Source organism: Oryctolagus cuniculus, chromosome 18, assembly GCF_051225735.1.
Source record: "Oryctolagus cuniculus isolate XC-2025 breed Fujian yellow rabbit chromosome 18, ASM5122573v1, whole genome shotgun sequence".
Lineage (NCBI taxonomy): Eukaryota > Metazoa > Chordata > Mammalia > Lagomorpha > Leporidae > Oryctolagus > Oryctolagus cuniculus.
The window spans coordinates 13,902,809-13,918,134 of NC_142884.1; the positions used below are offsets into that span (position 1 = coordinate 13,902,809).

Here is a 15,326-nt window from a genome sequence, read left to right on the forward strand (position 1 = left end):
GCCCTTGGGTCTGAGCTGGCCTTGTGGCTCACTTTGGCCAAGGGAAGTGGCAGAAGTGATGCAATGTGAACTCCTCAGCCTTCAGAGTGCTCTCAGAAGCGTGGCATAAGGAAGCCTGAGCCAGCCGCTGGGGGATGAGTGCAGCCAGGGGCACCAGCCAATGGCCAGTGCCAACGGCCGGCACAGAGCTTCCAGCCCAGCTCAGCCACCAGCTGGAAGCAGACACAGAGGCCAGGTGACACCCACTGCAGAGCTGCTCAGCTGACCCACAGAACTGTGAGAAATCATAAATCATCACCTAAAAATCTCTTACATGTGGTAGAACAATTTTCTACCATGAAGCCAGGCCCTGTGGCAGACTCTGGGCTCCAGGACTCCGCAAAGCCCTGCAGAGGAGAGGCAAAGGGATGCAGGGAAGTGAGTGCTCCTCTCCCTCCATCGCCTTTCCAAATCCACAACCGTGGGGCTTGGAACAGGAACGTGAGAGAATGCTAATAATAGCAGCAGCAGCTAGCATTTCTCGTGGGCTTGCTGTGTGACAGCTCTTCTGTCAGCGTGGGAGGTCGGTATTATTACCTCTGCTTTGGAGACAAGCACACCAAGGTCCAGGGGACTGAAGTCCTAAGAGAAGGACAAGATGCTTTTATCCCACAACTCTGCTCTCAAGCCTGGTGCCAGACTGAGCGCAAATGGACAGAACCAGAGGGCGGACGTTGGAGAAGCCAGACAGTTTGGAGGGTCCGGGTCACATGTCAAAGCTGGAGACTCAGAAATGGATTCTCCTTGAGATAAGTCCCAGCACTGGGCTCGAAGGCTCTGAGACCGCTCTCTCGATATTCAGAGGATGGGACTGCGGGTCAGGGAGCTGAAGGACCCAGCCCAAGGCCACACGGCTGAAGCCGGGCACTGGGAAGGGCAGACGGGGCTGAGCTGTCCTCACATCCCAGCGTGCACTCTGAACCCCTGCTCCTTCCACCCTGCCATGCTTACCTGCAAGTGCCAGACTGGGAAACACGGGTTCAAGGTCTAAGTTTAAAGTGACAGAGACGGGGCCTACAAACAGAGCTCAAGATCAGAAAACAAGGATCCAGGGTGGCACTCAGAGCCCCGTGCCCTTGGAACCGGAGGGTCCTTGAGGACCCTTGGGTCCGGGGTTTTTGGATTTTTCCAGAGAATCTCACGCTGAAGTCCGACACTGCGGACAGGTGGCAGGACGCTGCTGAGTCCGGTTCTAGGAATTCACCCTTTGGATGGCTGCGCCTCTGTGCACGAGGAGGCGGGCCCAAGAAAGTCACGGCAGCGTGGCATGTGGTGGGAACAAAGACCGGAGCAACCTAATCTGGGACAAGATAAAAAGATCATCGATGTCATAAAAGAATCCCAGGCAACCACGAAAATAGCAAGATCTATACGATATATTAGGAGGGAGAAACAAGCCACAGCACAACGTGTACAATATGCCACCCTTAGGGAAGAGAAGGGGGGATGTGCTTGCACACACAGACACTTCTAGAAGGCTGGAGGGCTCCCGGAAGAATGAATGAGGGACCAGAGAGGAGGGAGACAGTACCCCCTTCGTATATTAGATTCTATTCAACCTAGGTTTGTATTAACATCTGTCCTCACCCCAACATAATGCATTCCTTAAAACTGAAATACAACATGTACTTTTTTTTTTTTAATTTAAATTTGTAAAGACAGACAGAGATCTTCCATCCGTTGGTTCACTCCCCAAATGCTCACAACAGTCAGAGGTGGGCCAGACTGAAAGCAGGAGCCCGGAACGCAAGCCAGGACTCCCACACGGTGGGCAGGCACCCACGTGCTTGAAGAATCCTTTGGTGCCTCCCAGGATGTGCATTCCAGGAAGCTGGAATCAGAACAGAAGAGCTGGGGTCTGAACCAGGCAGCTGAATATGGGATGTGGGAGTCACCAGCAGCAACTTAGGCCACTGTACCACACGCCTGCTCCTGAGGTCTGATACTTAAATGCATATGGAAATGCAAACGGTCACAAACAGCCAAAGAGATTTCCAAGAAAAAATCAAAGCTGCAGGATTTGCCCCATAGTAGCACTGAATATTAACACTGAATTGCAGCTACAGTCTTTAAGACAATGTGATACTTGGGCAAAGACAGACAAACAGCAGAATGGAGTTTTAATAAAACCCTGCATGAATGGATATGGATTTATGACAAAGGCGGGAGTGTGGTAGTGGGGAAAAGGTGACTGTTTTAATAAACAGCGCTGTCCATTGAAATATCCATGTGGGAAAACAAAAAAAAATAAAAAAAGACAGAAAGAAATATCTGTGTGGAGAATCTGCATTCTGCACCTCCTCCCTCTTATGTCCCTCAAAGTCAATTCCAGGGGTACTGCATGTTCAAATGTAAAAGGCAAAATGATTATGTTTTTAGCGAACAAGCAGGAGAGTATCTCGTGACCTTGGGGCAGGCCAAGAATTCTTAAATTCTAAAAACAGTAACCACAAAGAAAAAAAACTGACAAAGTGGATTTTAGTAAAACTAAAAACCAAATCTTTTTATCAAAGGCACCACTGAGAGTGAAAAGGCACACCACGGAGGGAGAAAAGATATTTGCAACACATATATCAGACGGAGGACTCGTATCCAGAATGGATAAGTAACTCCTGGATCGATAAGCAGCTCATACATCCCAATTTTTTAAAATTAGAGAAAGATGTGATCAGGGACTTCCCAAAAGAGGATTTCCAAACTGCCAATAAACACAAAAAGGCAGTCGACTTCGCAGGTCATCAGGGAAATGCAAACGAAACCCATCACTTACACCTCCACACCCTCCCCACCGGCAGAACCCACACACCTCTGGTGAGAAGAAAGGCCTGCGCCGCATCTGCCAGAGCTGAGACACACACCCTGACCCCGCAGCGCCGCGTCCCAGAGCAGGCCCCAGAGATGCCCAGGGGGTCATCAGCAGACGGGAAATGGAGCCCACGTTGGGTAGTTAATCGTGGTACACTCAGATCCAGAACACACAAGACCAACGGCCACATGGACAAATCTCACAGGCATACAGTGGAGAAAAGGCAGCTGGACCCAAGAGAGAACACACAGTGTGGCGTCACTTCCCTGAGGTCCCAGGGTGAGCAGAGCTACTCCATGGTGGGCTGTGACTGCGATGGGAACAAGGAGGCCTTGGGGGGGGGGGGTCACCTGGTTTCATAGGACTGTTCTGTTTTTGAAAAACCAGGGAGAAGGAACACAACTCGGGCAAGTTTCTGTATGCATGCTATAGCATAAAAATCTCTTGAAACTAATAACAAAAAAATTTAAAGTGAATTCTAGAAGATTCCTTAGAAGCCAACTGTCTGGACCTCTTTACAAACCCAGAACCCAAATCCAGGTCTAAGACTGTCTCAAGTGCCATTTACACGGACCGATGCAGTCTGAGCCCTCGCTCTGCTATGTCTATTTTAATTCCCTCCCTTTAGAGGTGGGAACTGAGCAGACAGGAGCAGAGGTGCAGAACTCAGCCCGAGAGCCGGGAAGAAATGGTGGCGCAGAGCACCGGTGTGCAGGCTCCGCCATGCAGTGGGGGCCACCACGTCGTCCCCTGCAATCAGGACTGAGCAACAAGGCAAAGGGCTTCGCCTGTCAGCCCCCACGGTGCTACTTTCATGAAGGACACGGTTCCCGGCTGGGCACTGGCAGGTCACCGGCCCGTTTTACGATGTAAAGTGTGGAGACTGGTGAGCTGAAGGACTTGAACCGGAAGGATGGGTCCAAGAACGAGGCCGGAGGCTGTCTGACCTGAGAGCAGGGGCTCTTCCTGTTGCGCCAGGCCCCAGAGAGCAGGGCGAGGCCTGCAAGAAAATCCCACGAGAGGCGAGAGGGGCCTGGGCGGGGACCCCTGCACAGCCTCAGCTCCCTGGCACTTCTGCAGCCCATCCGCCCCAGGCCTCTCTCAGCCTGGGCACCGGCTCACTCTCTCACTTCTCTCCAGAACCACAGGCCCCATCTCAGGGGTAGCCCCGGCCTGCACCCCATCACCTGCCTCACTCAGCCAGGGCTGGTGGCCACCCCTCCCCCTCCCTGGAGTCTGTGCTGCTTCTTCGCATCCCCAGAGACCACCCCTGCTCCCAGCCTGCCTCTCTCTGCACACACAGGGGTAGTCCCGGCCTGCACCCCGTCACCTGCCTCACTCAGCCAGGGCTGGTGGCCACCACTTCCCCTCCCTGGAGTCTGTGCTGCTTCTTCGCATCCCCAGAGACCACCCCTGCTCCCAGCCTCCCTCTCTCTGCACACACAGACCCGGCCCTCTCCTCTGACCCCGCTCACTCCCACAGCTGGGCTTCCATCAGACCTTCTGTCTGCCCCAGAGCTGGCAGCTGCCTCCTCTCTCACCACACGCTCAGGTCTAGGGCTGGGGCTGGTCTAGACAGAGCAGGGAATGAGACAGGTCCTGCCCGCATTTTGCTCCAGTCTGACCCAAGTCTGAATTGTCAAGTGCCTGACACGGGCCCTTCCCTGAGACCCGAATCAGAAAATGTTGGTGAGTGAGCACATGTCCAGCCGTGCACAGGGTGGCTGCTGCCTCCCCTTCCATCTGGTACACATCCCCTGGGGCCCTGCTCCGAGGGCCCCCCTGCCTGGGAGGGTCTCTGCACCCAACTCCTACCCAACCTCTAAAACCCCAAACAATGCCACCTCCTCCGCAGAGCCTTCCCCCGGTCTTCTAAGGCCGAGCCAGTCCCTCCTCTCTTTGGGAGTCCCTTATTACCCTGGGTTGGAATCACTGTGTCCAGCTCTGTCTCCTCCATCAGACGGGGTCACCTCCCCCAGGGCCACTTGAGAGTCCCTGTGACTCATCCTGTGCCTCCAGAACTTGTATAAAGCCTGGCACATGGCAGCTTTTGGCAAACACTTGTGGAGTGAATGAGGGAACGGATCCATCAAGAGAGGAATGACCAACCGCCGGGAAGAGAGGAACAAGAGGGCTCTGGCGCCTTGGGCAAGGGGAGAGGAGCATGAGAAAAGAATTAAAGTCCCCACAGGCCTAGTTCAGCTGTCCTGACAGTCCCTCCCTGATCTCCGCCCCTGCTCCCACCACGGACCCCACCTCCTCCGCCTCCAAGAGGCTTCAGGGATAGGCCAGGGGCCACACGTAGAGACACAGACGGCTCCCAGCCAACCCAGCCCAGCTCTCAGGAGCGAGCGTCTGGCTTCCCGTCCTCGGCCATCTGTCCCTCAGCAACAGGCTCACTGGCCCCCTTCCAGAAGGACTCGAGGTCAGCTCCAGAGCAGGACTTCCCCAGGGACCTGGGCCGGCTCTGCAACTGGCTGCCGCAGGCCCCTCTGGGAACCCTTCCTCAACGTCGGCTCCATGGGCATCGGCCAGCTCTGCGCTGCTGTGAAGAGCAGGGCCACCTGGCGTGTCCGGCTGCAGGCGCAGCTGCCCGGGGAAGCCTCCTGCTCAGCAGGCCCTGTGTGTCAGGTCAGTTCCCTGACCGCCTGGCAGGAGGCAGCACGGCGCAAGGCGCACACGGACTCTGGGCGGACACTGAGCTCCACAAGTGACTCACTGAGTGTCCTGCCGCCTTCCCCTCAAAAGGAGGAAGCCAGCAAGCCTCAACGGGAGCTGTGAGGTTTCAGGAGGGACTCGGAACAGGTGTGACACTCACTCACTGATGTGAAAGGCCCCTCCATCTTGGACTCAGTCAAATGCGGGAGTGGCACCCGCAGGGAGGGCTGCAGCCTCAGAGCAGGAGGGACACGCAGACTACAGAGTCTAAGAAACACGGCTTCTGGTCGTGGCTCTGCCGTGGAGTTGCTGTGAGACCCTGACCTGGGCCCTTCCCCTCCCTATCCGAGCCTCTGCTTCCATGTCTTCAGGGTGGGGAGGAACTAAGTTTGCCCGTGTCAACACATTATGGCAAGTGTGACAAAGCACTGAGGTGCTTATGACCAGTGAGGCCTGCAATGGGCCAGTGTGCCTGGGCCGCAGGCCGAGGCTGGCTCTGCTGCAGAGGCCGTGTCCCTGGGGCCAGCAGAGGGTATGACAGTGATACCTTTCTCACCGTGTGGGGTCGCTGGGTGCACGCGTCTCCGCCTAACAAGAGGGGCTGGGACTGGGCGTGGGGCACCACCCAGGAAAGGCCCAGCATTCAGACCCCTTTACCTACTGTCCCCGGGTCCCCTTTACTGTCACTCACCAGGATGGTCGTGACCACCAGGGTCTTGTTAGCCAGCGTCTGCGACAGGTTGATGTCCAGGGTGGTAGCGTTCATGGCCAGTGTCCGGTTAGAGTACCACACCCCTATCTGAGGGGCAGAGAGGGCGCCCTCAGCACAGGGGGCGCAGCAGCCTCGAGCCCCCCCCGTCATCCACACCCTAACAGGCTCTGGGGTCACCCCGGCCTCTCACCTCACGGTGGCCCTGTCGCGACTTCTCTAGGATGCGGAGGGTATAGTTGGTCCTCTGGCCTTTGCTGTTGAACTCGACCCGCCCAGTCAGCCCATCATACTCTACCTAGCAGGGCGGGGAGGCGGGACAGAGGGAGAGGGCGGCAGGGCCGGGACGGGCAGTAAAGGCCCAGCAGCGATGAGACATCCAGAGAAAGGCACAGAGGCGGGAAGGCGCAGGACAGGGATGGAGAAGAACCACAGTTCAGAGAGTGAGGCACGCAAGGAGACAAGAGACGGGGGCCGGGAAGCCGGAATAGAGCAAGAGCCCCGAGACAGACACACAGACAGCCACCCAGACAGGCGGAGGCGACAAGAGCATGGCAGAGGCCCAGAGAAAGACAGGAGGCAGGAGGAGGGTGGGGTTGGAGGAGGAGCGGAGGGCAGAGGGCCACAGGGTGACACAGTGAGTGCCCGCCGAGGTGGCCGCCACCCCGCTGCTGCCCTCCTTGCCCTTGGCTCACCATGCGCAGGTAGTTCATGAGGCTGGTCCCGTGCGGCCAAATGTTGGCTGATGTACAGGCCAGCGGCTTCACGCCGATCTCCTGGCTACGGTTCAGTTCTCGAACGGCGCTCACCACCACGTGCACAGCGTCGAACATCAGGGCTGCTGACAGCTGTGCGGGGGCAGCACAGGGAGGCGATGGGAAAGAAGCAGCTTAGTAGGGGGAGCCAGGAAGCCCTCAGACCCTCTCCCTACAGGAATGGGAGCCCGGTGGGTCAGGAGCCGGAAGTGGCTCTGGCTCTCCTGGGGACCTGTGGGTGACAGCGGGGAGCAGCTCTCCCAAACAGGAGCACTGTGCACAGTCACGAGGCTCTGTGGGGAGAGACTTGTCTGAGAGGGTTCCCTGGACTGCCGGCTGCATCACCCACATGGGCAGGTGTGCCGGAAATCCGTGTCTGCAGGGCCCACGCAGGTAGGGGAAGACACCGCAGCCCAGACAACACGGGGGCACGTATCCAGAGTGGGGCTGGATGGGCGTGCCCGTCTGTCTCCATAGCACAGGTGTAGGGCTGGGGACGCAGCAGCAGACCCCACCCCTCCCGGAACCTCGGCTTCCTCCCTTGAGAAATGGAATTAGTAATCGCTCCCTCCAGGTGCTCCTGGAGGGGCCGGAGAGGGGCTCATGAGCGGCCCACTACAGTGCTTGGCTCGCAGCCAGTGTCCACACAGCCTGGGTCTGAGTGGGACTATGACCGCACTCAAATGCTGTCTGTGCGAATAAGCGTGGGTCTGAGTATCTACGTGGCACAGGGGTGTGCAGGGGTGTACGCGACTATGCCTCAATGTGTGTGATGTCCCTGGTGCGCAGGCCCAGGTGTGCAGCTTGGTGTCTGTGTGCACTCGTGTGTATGTAGGAGTGTCGTCAGATCTTGGTGAGGAAAGAGACGTTTGTGAACAAACACAAGCTAAGTATGTGCTTTTCAAGTGTCTGCATTGGTTCCACGTGTGTTAGCGGACACCCACCATGAGCCAGGCTGCATTAGGTGCTGGGAATACGACGGTGAACAGAATGGACAGAAACCACTGCCCTCACGAGACTCACGATCTAGGAATCTCTCTCTACATGGACTAAGCCACATGGTGACCTGTAAGTGCTAGGGCCAAAGGGAAAGGCAGCAGGGAAAGGGACTACAACATGAGTATAGTCCTATTTTTTTTAAACAGGGGGACCAGGGCGGGTGTCATGTGGCAGGCGGGGCCGTCGCTGGCAATGGCCACATCCTGTATCACAGTGCTGGTGGGAGTCCTATCTATTCTGCTTCACCTAGCTCCCTGCCAATGGGCCCCTGCCACCCACATGGGAGGACCAGATGGAGCTGCAGCTCCTGGCTTTGGCCTGACTGAGCCCTGGCTGCTGTGGGCACTTGGGGAGTGAATCAGCAGATGGAAGATTTCACTCTTTGTGTCACTCTGCCTTTCAGATAGATATGATCAGGCTCATATGATCCGGCACTGTGGTGAGGTGGTGAGGGGGCTAAGCCCCTACCCTTGTGACACCGGCATCCCCTATCAGAGCACCAGTCTGAGTCCCAGCTGTTCTGCTTCTAATCCAACTTCTTGCTTCAGTGCCTAGAAAGGCCCCGAAGATGGCCCAAGTACTTGGGCCCCTGCCACCCACGTGGGAGACCAGAATGGAGTTCCTGGTCTAACCCCAGCTGTCGTGGCTATCTGGGGAGTGAACCCGCAGATGGAAGATCTGTCTTTCTTTCAAATAAAAAATATTTAAAAATAAATAAATAGGGGGACCAAGGGAGGTCTTATAACTGAGGGCACATTTGAGCAAATGATGAAGGGATAAGCCACAGGTTCTGTGGAGAAGTGCATGGGAGCAGGGAAGAGTACATGCAAAGGCCCTGGGGTACATCTGTGATTGGGGCACCAAGGCGGCTGGAGAGCATGGGAGTAGAGGGGAGGAGGACAAGGCTCAGATGCATCACGAGGTTATGCTGTGCGGCCGCTGGGATGCCAGAGGGTTCTGAGTGTGGTCTGTGAGGTCTGAAAGGGACCCCGGAATTGTCTGCACATTATGTTTCTTAGTGTGACAGGCATCTATATGCTCACCGCGGGGCCCGGGTAGGTGCTGGCTTCACAATTCTCTCTCCAGGACATGTTGAGGCTGCGCACAAACTCAGGGTAGAAGGGGTGGGAGGTGTTGAACATGGAGAAGCCCAGGATGTTGGAGGAGTCCTCCACGATGCCATCCAGATGCAGAATGGGGAAATCCTGGAAACGAAAAGAGGCGGTGAGGCCCGGGGCCTGCCCGAGTGGGGCAGGTGCAGGGGGCGGGGCAGGGAGTGGGGGTACGCACCATGGTGGTGAGGATGTACTTGTAAAATGCTGAGGTCATTCCCAGCTCCGAGGCCTGGAGAACACAGGAGAGATCAAGAGGTGGCGGGAGAGGCAGGGACCCACACGCAGAGGTGGGGAGGACCCAAGTGAGGAAGAAAGATTTAAAGACAGGCCTGGTGAGGAGACACCAGTGCAAGACATGGTAAGAGATGCCCAGAGATGGGAGATGGGCGAGGAAATAGTGCAGGCAGAGGGCAGCTCGGCGGCTTGCATCTCACACACTGACTGTGCCCCAGAAGACAGGGAGCCTTTGCTGGGGGAGAGGCGGGGCCTTCCGGGGGAGAGGCGGGGCCTTCGGATGCCTCTGCCCCTCCTCAGAGTGCTGAGGCTTCTGTCCAAGTCAGCCCTTTGGAAGCCTCGGGAGCGAGACTTATCCCCAGAGAGCCGGCTGCAGCTGTCCTGCACAGGGTCAGGCTGGTCTTGCAGTCAGAAAAGCACCTTGCAGCAGAGGACAGCTGACCGGACTCTCAAGATTCCGTTTCTGGGGCCCCTTTCTCATAGTTCTCCAGGAGTGGAATCTGGAAAAGCTGCCAGTGCCGAGTGCCTGACCTTGACCCCATCACAGCCAGTGCATTGAAAGGCATCAGTTTGCACTGCCAGAGTGGCCGGAGCGGCCGCTTAGCAAGTGGGTGTCAGGGAAGCGGAGACCTGAGCCTGACCGCTGTGCCCTGGGCCACCCGGTTCCAGGAGCCCAAGGGACTTCAGTCATACCTCTTCCTGTGAGCTAAGGCCAACAGTGACACACATTCAGATTTTTTTGAAGTGGAGAAAAATAACTAATATAGATTTGATTATCAAGGAAAAAATTAAAAGCAGGGAGACACACGAACAATGAGTGTGAGTTAGTGGTGGACAGAGGTGCGGGGGCCCTGGGCAAGGTCCTGGGGCTCTGGGTGCCTTGGAGCCCTGTCCCTCATGAATCCAGCCTCTTCCTCCCCAAAATGGTCACGACACCTGCCCTGCACGTGGGGTGGGTCAAGTCAGACACACGCAAAACCCCTCAGTTCAAGCTCAAGAACAGCCCCGAGGTGCTGGGACTCAGCCAGTGCCATCCTGGGCTTTCCTCTCTCAGCACCCACGGAGGTGGGAACTGCCACTGTCCCACAGCCCAGCAATGAGGGCACTGTCCTGGGCCTGCGACCAGGAAGCCGCCACGCTACAGGACAAATGTGATGGACCCCATCTACACACGGGGAGGGTCAGGGCATTGGTGATCTGCTCACAATCACCGCAGGTTTCCAACACCGGACCGCTTGGGGGACTGCAGGCAGAGGGAGGCCCACCTTGCGGAGGATGAGGTGGGAGATGGACGCGTTGGCATCAATGATGATGGTGGACACCTTGTCATCACGGATCTCCTTGAGCAAGGGCGTGGGGTCCCGGCTGTCGTCCAGCATCCTCACCGAAAGAGTCTCCTTGGAGATGAGGAAGCCACGGACCAGTTCCTCCAATCGCAGCAGGCCTGAGGACGGCAGCAGGCCAGGGTCAGAGCCCTGCTGTCTCCCTCCTCCCTCACGGACCAGGGACTGCAGCGGGAGCTGAGGAGGGGGGTGGCTGTCCAGAGTACAGCTGGCTCCCTTGGGTTCTGGCTTGGTGACATGATGCACGGCTCCTCCTTAAATAATAACCCAACCTCGACCTCGCCCCAGAACTCCAGATTCCCGTCTGAGTCCCACCGGCGTGTCTGACGGGCACCTGCAGTAACACCTCCAGTCGATGAACAGTGGTTCCTTTCTGCCAGTCGCTCAGGCCAAACCCATGACAGCAGCCTGACTTCCTGTCTCTCCCTCACCCATGCCCAGTCCTAGCCTCTACCTTCAAATCACATCGGATCCCATCACACCACGCCACCATCACCACCCTGGCTGCTGCCACACTCGCACCTGAGCCTGCCCCTACACGAGCCAGGGTGAAGGACGTGCACATGCCCCTCGAAGCCCAAGGCCTCTGCTGGCTCCTCCTCTCCTCGCCCGCCACTCACTCTGCTCCTGCTGCACCTGTCTCCTGGCTGCTCCGCGTCCAGCAGACAAGTTGCCGTGTTCCACCCTGGCCGTTCCCTCTGTCCCCCGCCCCAGCCCCTCCCTCACCTCATCTGGGCCTCTACTCAGAGGCCACCTACTCCGCGCGTCCTCCTTACTCACTTCTCCTCTCCCTCAGAAGCTACTCCCGGGAGCCACACGTGCACAAAGTGCTTGTCCACCCGTTTCCTGTCTAGGTCTTCTCAGGAGCATGGACGCTTGACGAGGGGAGGGGTCCCTGCTGCTTCACTCACTGCTCTCCCTGATACCAAGAACAGTGTGTGGCACACAGCAGGTGCTCACTGAACACCTTCTGGGAGACCCCTCTTGAGCTCACGGAGCACCACCGCCCTCAGGCTCCTCACCAGTGACCTGACCAGGACACGCCACACCCACGCGTGCCCCTCAGCTGACTGCTTTCCTGCCCTCGGCTGAAGCCGCCCGCCCTCTCCCCTCGCCCACCCTTCCTCTCCCCACTGTCCCCAGCACATCCCGCGGGGATCCCCAGTCCACGCTCAGCTCTTCCTCCTGTGCCCCTTGGCACCACCCTCTCCTGCGTCACATCCCACACGCTGGCCCCAGGAGCATCCTTGAGGCTCACTCGCCTCTGCCCCGCCCCACGCCCTGCGCTGGACACGCACTCGTGCCCAAAGGCTCAGCTCAGATGTCCCCCTCTCCAGGACGTGGGCTCTGACCTCCCCGATTGCCTAGGATCCCTCCTACCTGCTCCTAGAGGCCCTGCACGCCCTACTCTGTATCATGACAGCTGGCACCCGCGGCCTCCCCCAGCCCCGGAATCCCCTCGTGCCCAGGGCCTGGCAGCCTCTGGCTCACCACCTGTGGACCAAACAGGCCTCTTGGAAGAGGAGGTGGCCGACAGAGCCAGAGAGCTCACTCTGGAAGGGGAGTGGCCTGGGTCCCCCAAGGTTCTAGCCAGGGAGTGTGGGTGGCTGCGTGGGATGCAGATCGCTTGGTAAGGGGGACGGGGGTAAGAGAAAACAAAGCGTCCAGGGCCCCCCCTCACACTCAGCCTTGGCGCAGATGAGGCTGGCTGAGGGATAGTTGAAGGACTTGAGGATCCGGGAGACAGCTAGGCTGACGTCCTCGTTGCTGGGGTACAGGCTGACAGATGCGAAGCGCAGGTACTGCAGGCGGGGCGTCTCCTCAGGACCCACCTTGATGTGGGGGATCTGGACAGAGAAGAAGCCTCGGCTTCCATCCCCTCCTCCTCCCCAGGGACCCACCCTGGCCCGGCCCAGCCCGCGCTCCCCGCCTCACCTCCTTCTCCCCACAGATATGGCTCACAGTGGAGGCAGATGCTGGGCTGGACGAGGGTCCCAAGACAGACACGACCCCCTTGGGCAGGATCTGACACACTGAAGGGGTGGGAAAGAGGCCAGAGTCAGGAACCCTCTGCCTCCTTTCCTGCCCCACCCCATGGCGCCACCCTAGCCCAAAAGGGAATCCGGACACTGGAACTACCTGCTTCTCCTCCACCTGCCTAAGACAGCATAGAGGGGGAGGGGGCACAAGCCGGAGAAACAGAAGACAAAGCAACAGAGGGACAGGGCAGATGAAGGCAGACACACAGGAAGGGGCCAAGACAGACAGACACCGGGGCCACTTTCTGACACTAAACCCAGGGCCCAGTTATGGACCACCACCTTCTGCAGCTTTCCTAACTGGCTACCACCTATAATGCCCCCAGCACCCCAGCACAGAGCTCAGCCGTGGTCCCCTGGATCTGCGCACTCCAACACCGCACTGGTTCTGCTCCTGCTTCCCCCTGAGCCGGTGCTGGTCTCTAGAATGAGAGTGGACAGCTGTTGTTTTTGCCCAGCTTTTCCTGGGGGAACTGCCCTGCCTCTCAGTCCATGGGTCTGGACTGGTATTATGACTCAGGCCGCAGGGCCGGAGCTGTGGTGTAGCGGGTAACACCGGGGCCACTTTCTGACACTAAACCCAGGGCCCAGTTATGGACCACCACCTTCTGCAGCTTTCCTAACTGGCTACCACCTATAATGCCCCCAGCACCCCAGCACAGAGCTCAGCCGTGGTCCCCTGGATCTGCGCACTCCAACACCGCACTGGTTCTGCTCCTGCTTCCCCCTGAGCCGGTGCTGGTCTCTAGAATGAGAGTGGACAGCTGTTGTTTTTGCCCAGCTTTTCCTGGGGGAACTGCCCTGCCTCTCAGTCCATGGGTCTGGACTGGTATTATGACTCAGGCCGCAGGGCCGGAGCTGTGGTGTAGCGGGTAAAGCCACTACCTGTGCTGCCAGCATCCCATATGGGCGCCAGTTTGAGTCCCGGCTGCTCCACTTCCAATCCAGCTCCCTGCTAATGCTCCTGGGAAAACAGTGGAAGGTGCCCAAGTGCTTAGGGCCCTGGACCCATGTGGGAGACCTGGAAGAAGCTCCTGGCTCCTGGTTTCAGATGGGCCCAGCTCTGGCTGTTGTGGGCATTTGAACGAGCAGATGGCAGATCTCTGTGTGTGTGTGTGTGTGTCTGTCTGTCTGTCTGTCTGTCTCTCTTTCCCCGTAACTCTACTTTACAAATAAATAAATCTGGGGGAAAAAAAAAGACTCAGGCCTGGCCCATCACAACTACATCCTCCCAGGCACAGAGACCAGTTCACAGATGGGTATGGGCTCAAATTTGACCACACAGAGCCTTTCCCAGGTCTCCTATTGCAATTATTACTGGGTTTCCTCGACTAGCAAGATATAAACTTCGAGCTGCTGGGGCCATCGTGCCACCAGCTGGGAAGCACACTCCTGAAAATGGAACCAGCTCAGAGGAAAGCCAGGTCCAGAGATAAATACAGAGAGCTCGGGGCTGGCACTGTGCAGTGGCAGGTGAAGCTGCCACTGACAACACCTACATTCCATATCCGACTGCTGGCTTGAGTCCTAGCTACTCCACTTCCAATCCATCTCCCTACCAATGTGCCTAGGAAGCCAGTCGATGATGGCCCAAATACTTGGGTCCCTGACACGCACTGGAGAGACTGGGATGGAGTCCAGGCTCCTGGCTTCAGCCTGGCCCAACCCTGGGTGTTGCAGATGCACGGGGAGTGAACCAGCAGGTGGAAGCTCTCGCTCTCACTCTTCTCTGTCATTTTGCCTCTCAAATAAAGGAACACAATTTTTTTTTTTAAAGAAATTCCTGTACCATGATTTGAACACCTGGATCCAGCCATGCCTGAAACAATCATAGGATATCACGTGATTGCTCAGACACAGCCATGCCCCAGTCCTCTTGGTGATGTCACGTGAGCTGGCAAGGTTTTTCTCTTAAACCAGCCTGAGCTAGGTTTCTGCCCTTGTCACTAAAAGCATCTTCACGGAGTACCTCGTCTTCCTCTAAACGTGTGCCTTCCACACTGGAGACAGCCCCACCGTCCGCACAGGCGATGTGCCTGCAAGGGCTCCTGGCCTTCAATCCCTCTCCCTCAGCCCACAAGTCGCCAAGCCCTGTCCCTTCTTTATCGTCAACTTCTCTCCTATCTGTCTGCATCGCTTTAAGCCCTCGGCCCCTGCACTGCTTTGGGACTCAAGTCCAGCAGGCACAAGCCTCTCAGGCATTGCCCAAATCCCATCTCCAGATTCCCCTTCCCCAAGCCCAGCTCCCTTGTCTAAGACCATCCCCGGCTCCTGACCGCCTGCGAGAGAAGAGGGCACCTTTTGCCCCGGCACTGCAGGTCTCCTTGGCTGGCCTGATGCATCCAGCCTCCCCTGTCACATCTAGCCCACAATCCCCGTCCCCAAACACCTCCTGAGTCTAGGTGGTCAGGATGGGCTGAACCCCACACCTCATTCCTCTTTCTCATCTCCAAACACTTCTCCTGGCTGCCCAGCTCCAGGCCCCAGCTCTCTGCCTCCTCACCCCCCACTCCAGCATTGCCCAAACTGTGCTCTGCACCACACCAAACAAACCCAGCAACACCGCAACCCATTCTCTTAGGGCCTTGATACAGGAACAGCAACAGGAACACGATAAAGCCTTCGGGAA

At 57.5% G+C, this 15,326-nt stretch overlaps 1 protein-coding gene across 5 annotated transcripts in view; it reads right to left on the bottom strand.

The window, feature by feature from the left end:
* GRIK5 (glutamate ionotropic receptor kainate type subunit 5) overlaps positions 1–15,326 on the bottom strand; it is a 58,823-nt gene that overhangs the window by 38,565 nt on the left and 4,932 nt on the right. For all 5 annotated transcript variants that reach the window (XM_089319049.1, XM_051836466.3, XM_051836468.3 and 2 more), the window contains exons 4-11: positions 12,594–12,691; positions 12,340–12,505; positions 10,581–10,759; positions 9,257–9,310; positions 9,010–9,171; positions 6,908–7,060; positions 6,406–6,510; positions 6,195–6,302 (exon numbers count right to left, since the gene is read on the bottom strand). In XM_089319049.1, coding sequence (XP_089175175.1) covers positions 6,195–6,302; positions 6,406–6,510; positions 6,908–7,060; positions 9,010–9,171; positions 9,257–9,310; positions 10,581–10,759; positions 12,340–12,505; positions 12,594–12,691 — 1,025 coding nt within the window. The remainder of the gene's footprint in view (positions 1–6,194; positions 6,303–6,405; positions 6,511–6,907; positions 7,061–9,009; positions 9,172–9,256; positions 9,311–10,580; positions 10,760–12,339; positions 12,506–12,593; positions 12,692–15,326) is intronic.